At 36.1% G+C, this 12338-nt stretch overlaps 1 protein-coding gene across 20 annotated transcripts in view; it reads left to right on the top strand.

Moving 5' to 3' along the window:
• The window catches only part of LOC132860507 (formin-binding protein 1), a 77451-nt gene that overhangs the window by 36758 nt on the left and 28355 nt on the right, over positions 1 to 12338 (top strand). For all 20 annotated transcript variants that reach the window (XM_060891756.1, XM_060891751.1, XM_060891754.1 and 17 more), the window contains exons 5-6: positions 4179 to 4241; positions 5671 to 5775. In XM_060891756.1, coding sequence (XP_060747739.1) covers positions 4179 to 4241; positions 5671 to 5775 — 168 coding nt within the window. The remainder of the gene's footprint in view (positions 1 to 4178; positions 4242 to 5670; positions 5776 to 12338) is intronic.

A 12338-nucleotide genomic window follows, 5' to 3' on the forward strand; every position in this document is an offset into this window, starting at 1 on the left:
CTATCTAAACTCACATTTATCTCTCAGTTCTTAAAATTTTATCATCCAACATTGTGTCCATTTACCAGTACATTTCCTCAACTATCTAATCATCCACTGATGCATTGACAAATCAGTTTATTAACTCCATGCAGGCATCACTCTGCCTTATTCTCGTACAATAGCCACACAACCACACATGCACACTCTCTCTCTCTCTCTCTCTCTCTCTCTCTCTCTCTCTCTCTCTCTCTCTCTCTCTCTCTCTCTCTCTCTTTCTCTGTCTTTTCTTTCTTCTTTCTTTTCTTTCCCTCTTACTTTTCTTTAGGGACCATATATTTTAACTTTGTGTGTGTTTGTGTGTGTGTGTGTGTGTGTGTGAGTGTGTGTGTGTGTTTGTTTGTGTGTCTGTGGTGGTTATCTAAATATCATTTTATGTACACAATTATGTGTAAATAATGTGTTTTAATACACTGTTAGGTCTCTTTCACACACACACACACACACACACACACACACACACACACACACACACACACACACACACACACACACACACACACACACAGAGTTATAGTTGAGAGTTATGTTTAAACCTTTCCAGACATGAGTTTCTGATGGACAGTCCAGACATAATGGAAAGAAACTTAGGCCAGGATTTTTTAGCCATATTATGTTTGATAGGAACTTCTTTTTGTTCTCAGTTTTTGTTTATTGGGCCTAAATAACAATTGTGTCCATGAATTGTATGAAACTTAACACTGAACACAGATTTTGATATGTAACCATTTCCCCCAAAAGTAAACCAGTATTCACACCAGCTTGGAAAACATAAGTACACACTTACTAATTCCTAATTCTGCAATCATTAAGAAATTAATTAGCAGCAGGGTGTTCATCAAGAACTGTGACAACCTCATACAAGCAGAACCTTTGGCACTTATGTCTTGTGGAGCACTCAAGTGTGTGTCTACACAATGCCAAGAAGAAGGACATCAGCCCTGTCCTCAGAGAAGAAAAATTTGCTGCTCATCAATCTAGGAAGGGTTATAAAGCCACCTCCAAACATTCTGAAATTCACTATTCTACATTGAGAAGAGTTGTTTAGAAATGGGGAACCTTTTAGACTGCTGCCACATTATATTACATTAAATGTGTATGTTCATGACAGCACAATCAGAAAAAGGCTAAGCAAGTATAGCTTTCACGGAAGAGTGGCTGAGAAAATGCCCCTTTTCTACCAAAAGGAATATGGCAGCATGACTTAGGATACATCTGAACAAACCACTATAGTCCTGGACTATAGTACAAACACAGTCTATTGTCACACCTCATAACAGCTGTGAAGCATGGTGGTGGAGTGATATTGCTTTGAGTTTGTTTTGCAGAACTGGACATGGGACTCTTGCAATGTCCTTCATATTATACCAAAATATATTGAGTGTTATGGATTTTCCTCCTATTCCAAGCCTATGAAGAGTCTACAGTGCTACTGTATGGCATGCACGTCAGTGTTTTGCGTTTATTTTGTTTAAATATACATGTGTGTTTTTGTTGTCACTGTTTGTCTCCCTTGCGTTTCCTAATTAGCCTCACTGATTTGTGTGTATAAAATCTTGTGTTCAGTGTGTTCTGACTTGCTACATTCTTTTTTGATCTTATTCTGGTTTTGGTTTTTGGTGTTTTGGATTATTCCTGATATTGTTGTTTGTAGATCGCCCAAGCTGCTTCCTGATTTTGAATCACATTTTGGGTTTTTCTGCTGTATCTTTAATAAATGCTTTAAAATGCGATTGAATCTCTTCGACTCCCATTATATGACACTAGAACAAATGTGAGGCCATATTTTAAGCAGCTTAAAACTGGCCAAAAATAGGTCATGCAACGGGACAACAATTTCAAGCACACCAGCTATTCAATGTCTGAATGGCTAAAAAAAGATAAAAAAAACAAGGTGTCGGAATGGACAAGTCAAAATCCAGACCTCAAACCTGTTGAAATGTATGAATGAATGTAGGATTGTTTATACTGGAATGAATTTATCTAAACACAAAGCAACATCTGAGATCAGCCAGCTTTGCTGTGAGTGTATATGTGTGTATATGTGTGTATATGTGTGCATATATGTGTGTGTGTGTGTGTGTGTGTGTGTGTGTGTGTGTGCGCCTCAGTTTTTTGAAAGAACTGAGAAACCTGGGGGCAGTGCAGGTTAACTTAGACAGGACTTCACTGTCACTACACTGTCACTTCATAATGAATTGAGAATCATTTCTTTTATCAGTGATTTAGCTCTCTATGGGTGTTTGCTAAGCATGCTCTTAGACACACACACACACACACACACACACACACACACACACACTTCTTAGTCTAAAGGCTTTTCACATTTACTCTCATTCAGTTCATTTAAGTAGTTTTCTCTCTCTCTCTTTCTCTCTCTCTCTCTCTCTCTCTCTCTCTCTCTCTCTCTCTCTCTCTCTCTCTCTCTCTCTTTCACACACACATTGTGTGCATGTGTGGTTGTGTGGCTATTGTACTAAATCTAAAGACCACAGGGGACCGAGGAAAATAGAAATTCACTGGGGCTTTCTGGAAAATGTTCATCTGCATTTAACATACATACATAAACAATTGGGTGCAAAAGTTGAAAGTGTTCAAAATCATGTATGAAACAGTCTTGAATATTATATATTCAAGTTCGTGTCACTGTTTAAATACAACCACATATATAATATAAATATAATCACATTTAGGAAACTGACCATGTTAACCTTGTAGCTAACCAACCACTTCTTCTTTACAAAATTTTACATAGTTTTTTGCCTTAATTCATTCATTACCTACTAGCATTGTTCTGGTTTCTCTTTTCCTCCTCTTCTTATTTGCTGTTCCTCTTTGGCTAGTCATATCCTCTTCATGTAGAGAGAACCCTAAACAGATGCCCACAAACCACAGATTTTTGAATGAAATGGGGCTCATCACTGCTTTCAACAGTTCTAGATTTCTATGTTGTTACTTGAAACATTTTTAAAAGTGGAGGAACAATTTAGGGACACAATATAGGATGCCTGATTGTTTCTAAGAGCAGTATTTAGAATTTAGTTATGTGTCCAGAGGAGGTTAGGAGGGCAAATTGGCTGTTGATTGTACTGCTGTGATCATGAGTTAAAACAATTAAATAAATAATTAATTTTAAAAAAATCAGAAAACTGAGGTAAATTATAAAAAAATTATCTAATGAGCCTTCAGGTATAACTATAGACGTACCTGCTATAAGGACAGTTGGTCAAATTTTGTGAGTAGGCAGGGGTTTGCCAAAAAAAAGGCCCTGATATGCCTTGTTCTGAGCTTATATTGTTCTTACATGATATGTCAACAAAATTTTGAAGCAGTCTCACGCGGCTGTTTTAATTTAAATTCAATTTTCTAACTTTTTTTTTTTAAATATCAAGTACTGAAGTTTTTTTGGGACATTATTATTCTAATATAATATATATCTATATTATATTAGAATAATAATGTCTATAATAATAATGTATATAATAATAACAATAATAATAATATATATATATATATAAAATATATACAAATAAAAATAAAAATAGCATGTGCTGTGTTTACTTTTTGAGAAGCAGGGCGCCTAAAACTCAGGGTCCCAGGTGATGCTTCACTTGCTGAATAGTAGAACAGTTGATATTTATGATGTAGTTGATCTTTATATTATTCTTTATTTTAACCTTTGTTCTATGTTTATGTTCTGTAAAGCCGCTTTGAGACAATGTCGATTGTAAAAAGTGCTATACAAATAAACTTGAATTGATTTGAATAGAAACAGCTCTGCTTTGCAAACAGTAAATACAGATCTGCTGTTTGTCCCATACTGTTTTAGTATGATGAATTTGGCGTGTGTGTCTGTGTCTGTGTGTGTGTGTGTGTGTGTGTGTGTGTGTGTGTGAGAGAGAGAGAGAGAGAGAGAGAGAGAGAGAGAGCTGCAAGTGTTGAGTGCTGGCCAACTGAGCACTTTCTTTGGAGTTCTTAAATGCTGGGCCTTTAAACAAACTCCAGAACTTTGGCATGAAGAGCACACAGCAGTGTGATGCCTGGAAACACAGAGAGAAAACTGATTGATGTACACACACACACAAACACACACACACACACACACACACACCGGGATTAACTCTTTCTTTCTCACTTAGCATTTCCACGATGGAAGAAAAGCTCAACAGCAAGTTGAGAACAGCTGGAAACAACTTGAACAGGTGAATATTTCTAATTATCATTCATAACTCTTTGCAATCTTTTTAGCTATTTAAAAAGGCTGGGAGTTTGATGGATTTATGTCAGAGATCAGAAATCACTGATTTTGACACAATTCTTATAAGTTTTATATAGAATACTTGGTTTTATAGCAGATATATATACTGGAGCATGTGTGTGTTTGGATAACAAATGAGAAATTTGTGTGTGTGTGTGTGTGTATTCATGCATTCATTATGTGGGTGGAGGACGGAATGGTTGTGGACTCTTGAAACAAACACTGATTGTCCACATTTGAATAAACAAGTAGATGGAAAAAACTAAATAAAGAAGGGAAGAATAAAGTAGTGGAAGGAGGATGTGTACAAGCACACAAATGACTCAAAATTTACTCAGCTGCTAAAGTCAAGCATTTCGGCAGTGTATGTGTATAGACCGGGTGTGTAAGTGTAACACTATCAATATAATGGTCCATCTTCATAATCTGTCGGACCAAGGTAAAGGAAGATGATATTTATTTACATTAATGAAAGAATATGCTTCTTTGACAATTTCACACATATTGTCTATACTTAGATTTGTGTAAAAGGTAAGGTAAGGTAAACTTTATTGATCTCACAGTGGGGAAATTCTGATTGACAAAAAACTGACCCAATAAGTATTTGATGATGTGATATCTGTGTTTTAGCTAATTCCACTCTTTCCTTATTAAATTATTTCATTTTATATGTTAAATAAAATTTAACTGGTTATGGCAAATCCACTTTGACATACAGTTAGTGAGCCAATGATGTAATTACAATTTCAATGGAATGTAAGAGTTTTTAAAATGTATGGAGGTTTGAATTAGGACTGTCTGAAGATTAGCATTTGTTAAACAGCTGATATATATAGTTGATTTTTGCCTACATGTTATTATGGATGAACCACCATTTGCCAGGCCCCAGCTGGGATTCCAGTGTCTCACAGGGTATAAAGCACAAGTGGGCACAAAGATAGTAACCAGAGTTCAGTGACCCCGGAGCTGTAAGGCGACAATACTATACCATCACTATACATTTGTTACATAAGTCATGCGCATTGTGTACTGTAGGGCACACAGAGGCACAGCAGGTAGAATTGCTGTGTCCTTGTAGATGGATTGGCCATGCTGAAATGTACATAGGTGTGAGTGAATGCATGTATACATGATGCCCTACAATGGATTTTTGTCCCATCCTTGCTTCCAGATTCCCAGTGACCCTGACCAGGATACTGCTGTTATTGAATAGTGTGTTGAATAATCTGTGTAATGTGTGTGAATAATGTGAAAATAGTCTTCTAAGGTTTTACAATATAATAGTTTTTGCCCAATTTTGCCTATTTCGTTGTATGTTGTTGTATGTTGTATATTCACCTCTGTGTGTGTGTGTATGTGTGTGTGATTTACAGTGTAAGCGGAGTTTTGAGAGAGCATGTAAAGAGGCAGATCGAGCACAGCAGTACTTTGAGAAAATGGATGCTGACATCAATGTGACAAAAGCAGATGTTGAGAAGGTAGGAGTGTGTTATTGTCTCCAATTTTATTGTCTTCTCCTTTTTTTCAATACCTGATTAATGTGATAAGATATAAGATCTTGGCAGGATTGAAACAGATAATCCTCCATCTGTTCTTAGTCAACTAGAGCCTACTAACACACACACACACACACACACACACACACACACACACACACACACACACACACACAAATATTCATGTAGCCACTTTCCTAACACTTAAAACTGTATGTACCTTTGTGTGATATTTGACAGTTAATGACTAGTAAGGTGTTTGGCTATTGAGGACATTGTGAACGTGTGAATAAGGCTTTTGTTGTAGCAAATGGTGCAATTGATGTAGTCCTGACTGCTACTGTCTGTTGTACATTCACAGTGTGTTTTGTAATATTATTGTTTTTTGACTATTGTGAAGAGCCGGTGTTTAAGGCTGTGTGGTATCTAAGACACCTGTAAGTACTTAGTATTTAGAGTTGGTAACTTACATTCCAAAAATCAGTGTGGACATTGACACAGAAAGAGTCCTTTATATTCATACTGATGCATGTGTCTAACTTTTCTTTAAGGTTGACATGCTTACACACAGTTTTCTTTAAGCTTGAATAAATTGGTGTGCTAGAAAATATATTTTTTCCCAATCAATTAAATCCAATATGAAGCAGCAAGAAAGCAAGACACAATTAATAAGACCTGAAAAGTTTAAGAATTATTTGATAATATATGAAGCCAGGGATTAAAATAAACCTAAACAGGATGCACAAATGGTCTTATTTGTTGTCAGGGATTCTCAAAGGCAATGGAAGCAAGTATTTTATCGTGCACAGTATAAAAATAACAACAAACGATGAGTATAAACTAAAATAGCAGAACATGCATACCATGAGCAAGACTGTGGAAGACAAAGCAACACACAAAACAATGTGTGATCAACAAAAGCATGACAAAGAGTACATAGAAACCAGAAGTTAAATAATGAAAAGAGAAACAGTGACTGATCAGTGAGACATGTGAGGAAACATGTAGGGGCTATGGCTAATGTTGTTCAAGCACCAAGTTGGCATAACCATGACAGTTGTGATCATGTTAATTATGCAATCACAGCAAATCTTCTATTTTAATAGCACATTGACTGCAAGCCTATAAAGAAAGACTTGGTGCAGCACATCCTATTTTTTGAAGAAACTAGAAAGTAGACTAATATTTATTTTTTGTCAAAAGTGGCAGAACTCATGGACTCTTTTCTGCCTGTGTAGTGACCAAACTGTGTACAAAAACAAAGTTGTGTTTGTTATAATAAATAGGACACACAACTTAATATGACAATGAAACTGTAATTAAGACTATCTGTCTATGGTAGAGATATATAGCCTATCCATAGTTTCTCTCCTCACACTATTTCATCGCTCATCATTTGCTCCTGAGCTTTGTCACCATGGCAGTGCTGGAACATTGAGATGTGTGACTCTGTGTGTCCTGAGTGTGCATGTGTGTCTCTTGGGAGTGTCCAGACTGAGCAAGACGCCTACTTTTTTCCCTAATGAGTCTCTGTACAGCAGGCATTGTTCTTCCCCTCTTTTTCTTCGTCACTCTTTTTTTCTTCTTTGTCTCCATGTGTGTGTGAAACAGATGTCAGTGTGTATCATTTCCAGATGCTACCATACTGTTGTGATCCACTTGAGGAGAGAGAGAATTCCTAAAGTTTTATCACAGTATTTCAGTGAGAATGTTCATGCTGGTGTGGAGAGTACGGTGTTTCCTCTGCTGAGTTCATTCTTCCCTATCTCTAGTAGCTAGACTGTCTAACTGGCTACTTTGCATCTGTAACTTATCAAGTTACAAGCTACTCATGAATTTAATTAGCAAGCTACCCTTTTTATCTTCACTACAGAAGTAGATAACATTGAAGAATTAAAGGTACTTTTTCACTCCTTTGAAAAACTTAGGAAAAGCTAACATGATATTTTCATTTGTGAAAATAATGTGTCATAAAAGAGATTTTGCTTTTCTAATTGTAAAACCCTCTTCATACAAAAAACTGTTCTGTTTGTTTTAGGAAATATAATCTAGTTAATGTTAATTTAAATGGACATACAGAATTCTAAAATGCATTGAATTACATACCTATGTTTTAAAGGTTGTAATGCTATGTTTAAAAGTTGTAATGCTTCAGCCCATTGCTTATGTAACCTAGCTTAATCCTTGTATTATGTTCACTTTTTGGACCCTTTGGTACTGTTCAGGTCAAATTGACCCTGGACATTATCGGGGTCACTAAATTTAAAAAAATGCATAAAAGTTCTTTACACATATAGTATTTATCTCAACAACAAAAATATAGAAAACATTTGTGATTAATATTTTAAATTACTAGATTACATTTAACAATGAACTATCGTGTTGTTTGTTTTTATGATAAAGTTATACTATAATAACTAATATATAAACTAATAAATATACTATAATAAAGGCTTCAGTGACATAAATCTTGAAAAATATTTCAAATAGATTTGTTTCAGTTATTTTTTTTTTTTTTAACTAATTTATCAATATATATAGGTGATGAACAATATAAGCATGAGAAGCAAAAGATTATTGCAGTCACTGGCTATGAAACACAGCTCTCAAAATTGCATCTGCATCAGTGCACTCAAGTGCCCTTGTTTAAATGATGCCAGAGGTACAGTATCTCACAGAAGTGAGTACACCCCTTAGGTTTCTGTAAATATTTTATTATATCTTATATCTTAAAACTGAATAAATGACACTTTGCTACAATGTAAAGTAGTGAGTGTATAGCTTGTATAACAGTGTAAATTTACTGTCCTTACAAAATAACTCAACACACAGCCAAATTGGAACAGGTCCAAATTGGGCCCAAAGTGTCAATATTTTGTGTGGCCACCATCATTTTCCAGCACTAGCTTGGGCATGGGGGTCACAAGAACATCACAAGTTGCCACTGGAGTCCTTTTCCAATCCTCCATGACGACCTCACGGAGCTGGTGGATGTTAGAGACCTTGCGTTCCTCCACCTTCCAATCGAGGATGCTCCACAGATGCTCAATAGGGTTTAGGTCTAGAGACATGCTTGGCCAGTCCATTACTTTTACCCTCAGCTTCTTTAGCACGCAGTGGTCGTCTTAGAGGTGTGTTTGGGGTCGTTATCATGTCTCGAAGGGAGGGGATCATGCTCTGCTTCAGTAGGTCTCTGTACATGTTGGAATTCATGGTTCCCTCAACAGGAACTGTAGCTTCCCAGTGCTGGCAACACTCATGAAGCACCAGACCATGACACTCCCACTACCATGCTTGACTGTAGGCAAGATACACTTGTCTTTGTACTCCTCACCTGGTTGCTGCCACACACGCTTGACACCATCTGAACCAAATAAATTTTATTTGGTCTCATCAGACCACAGGACATGGTTCCAGTCATCCATGTCCTTAGTCTGCTTGTCTTCAGCAAACTGTTTGTGGGCTTTCTTGTGCATTATCTTTTGGGACGACATCCATGCAGACCAATTTGATGCAGCGAATGGCGTATGGTCTGAGCACTGACAGGCTGACCCCCCACCCCTTCAAACTTCTTTTAAGGCCAGTGGTTTAGACATTAATGGCTGTGTGTTGAGTTATTTTGAGGGGACAGCAAATTTACTCTGTTATACAAGCTGTACACTCACTACTGTACATTGTAGAAAAGTGTCATTTTTTCAGTGTTGTCACATGAAAAGAAAATATTTACAAAAGTGTGAGGGATGTACTCACTTCTGTAAGATACTGTACTGTATGTCAGGGTTAATGTGTGTCTTTATGTGCATATTTGTGTGTTCTTACAGCATGTGTATTTGTGCGGGGATACGGAAGTCGTTACAATTGCTATGTGTGTGTTTTGTGGGACACTTCCTGGTAGTGGTTTAGTTAAATTTTAGTTTTCATTGATAGAAAAACTTTAATTCCTTCCAATCTAATCCCTTGTGTTGTTGTTTTGATCATGCCTTGAAGCGATGTTACCATAAGGTAGGTGCACAGGTGCAGGTGTGTATCTGTCTGTATGTTGCTAGCAGTGCACCATAGGCACACCCATACGCCACGTCCCGCTGTGAGGTCTGATCCAATCATAGCCTTGATAATGTCTGTCTGCTCTGCTGCACCACCAATCACATGGCTGCAAATGTCAATGTATCTGTAAATAATTTTGTTAGTTTTTCACTATAGTGAAGTAAAATGTTTATGGAGAAATAACTTGGGAAAAGAAACAAAAAACAAACCAACAAATATAGAATTATACTGTCAATAAATACATAATACAATGAAAAGTGAGTGTAAATAATTAAATGTTGCATGGAAATATGTATATATGCATGTATGTATGTATGTATGTATGTATGTATGTATGTATGTATGTATGTATGTATGTATGTATGTATGTATGTATGTGTGTCCAGTATATATGTATGTGTGTCCAGTATATATGTATGTGCTGTTATTTTTGGTGTAAAACAAACTTGATTATTTTCTTTCTGAATAATATCTTTTGAATATTTCTTGATAATTTTCCAAAAAATATTTTCCACTTCTATGTGACAATATATCATAATTATTTTACTTCTGTAGATGCAGATAGGGTTTGATGTAATTCTAATTCTTGTACTTTTTATCTACATTAAAACTGCTGAAAGCAACTGTTCCCTCACCAGCCTTTCATATACTCTCTTAAAGTTAATGAGACAGAAATCAGCCTGAGCCACTACAAATCCCTCTATCCTAAAAGCTTTCCTATTTCAGAAAAAATGAGCCATCAGCCACTGGCACTGATAGTTACACCTTAAAAAAAGAACTTCATGTTGAGCATCTGCCTTATCTAAATTGTTATAGAAACAGCAACATATAAGGGTGAGCACATTAATATACTCATGTGATTTGCTTTGTAGGCAAACTGCTGTCCAAAAGTAAGAACATTAATCAATCTGACTGTCATACGCATTAAATACAACCATAAAGTTCACCATCAGTAATCTGTTAAATAGAGTGATTATAATAGTATGTTACAGATAGCAAAACAAAGATAAAGGAAATACTTGGAGTGTGGTCATATTTGGTCCTGTGAGGTTATATAGGTGGTTCAGTGGACATTAAAGGTTCAGTGGACATTAAAGGTTGTTTCTAGAAGCAGATGCAGGATGTGAATTCTCCACTGTGAAGCTGGAATTGTCAGCCACCCAGACTGTGCTCATAATCAAAGAAAGCCTTTAATATAAACTTGTTTTTCTGCAATTAGGTAATGTCTTAATATTTAGCATACTGATTTTCTATCTGCTTGGCTATTGGACATTTAACATTAACCAAAGCATTTTTGCCAAATGTTGAACAGCTGTAAAATGTTTCCATGGGTAGTTGTGGAAACCAGCTTGCAGTTATTTAGTTTAGGGAATAACAAACAATGTTTTTTCTTAGCTAAGTATGTTAGCTATGCTGTGTCAAGAAACAAACACTACACCAGTTGCTCATTGTTTCTTATAGACGGTGCAAGAGGTGAGAGTCATTAAAATCTCCAAGCTTCCTGAGTTTGATGTTTAAAAGTTGTTTAAAAACAACTTTCATATCAAGTTGCATTTTTTGCCACAGGCAGCATCACTAAAACAAACAGACAAACAAGCAAACACCCACACACATGCACACACAAACACACAAAACTATTAATTTTTGCAACATATAACTGTGCTCACTTTTCACTGCATTGTTTATTTACTGACATACAGTACACAATTTATGCATTTGTTTGTTTAACAATAATTAAAGTAAAGAAATATATTCCTTCATATCTGAAAGGAGAAAGGTTTGCAGCCTACATTTGATCTGGTTCAGTGATGAACACAGCAATTTAAGTCTTCCTAGAAGTTGCTCAGGATGTGGTTATGGTCTCAGTCTTTTGTTTCCTGCGTAAACCTTTGCATGAATGTTGCAGAAAGCAGGATTTACTGTCTAATATTCTGATAAATATTTCATGTCATTGACCAAAGTCATTGACTGTTACATTTGCGATTAGTGTGGCTGTGTGCTTAGCATTTCATTTAATTGACTTTGCACGTTTACTGTTAGAAAGGTTATTTTAGGGTTTGTTTTCTTTTATTCTTGCATGAATTATCAATTAGATATGGGCTAGGCATTAGTGTGCTTACTAGTACTCTAGTGCAACTAATAATTTTAGTTAGTTAATGTTAATGTTACATCTATTTACATGGACACACAGGTAAAACCCAATAGTCCTATACACGAACAGTTAAGCAGTTAAGACCTCTTTACTTAAGACCTATTGATGCCACCGGCTCAGGAAGCCACTCAGCTCCAGTGCTATAATTTTCTATGTGTTTGGTTAGTTTTACAACTGGATTTCATTCAGTCAGTGTGGACCATCAGTGTGGATCATCCCTTCTAATTGTTAACTCTGGTTCTTAATGTAGTTTTATAAACGGTCAACAGACTGACTTATGTGTATGTGTGTTAGGAGTAGAATGTTATAAAAAAAATTAGAAATGGATATCACAGCATTCACCAAATTA

The sequence above is a fragment of the Tachysurus vachellii genome, chromosome 17 (genome assembly GCF_030014155.1).
Source record: "Tachysurus vachellii isolate PV-2020 chromosome 17, HZAU_Pvac_v1, whole genome shotgun sequence".
In the NCBI taxonomy this organism is placed as follows: domain Eukaryota; kingdom Metazoa; phylum Chordata; class Actinopteri; order Siluriformes; family Bagridae; genus Tachysurus; species Tachysurus vachellii.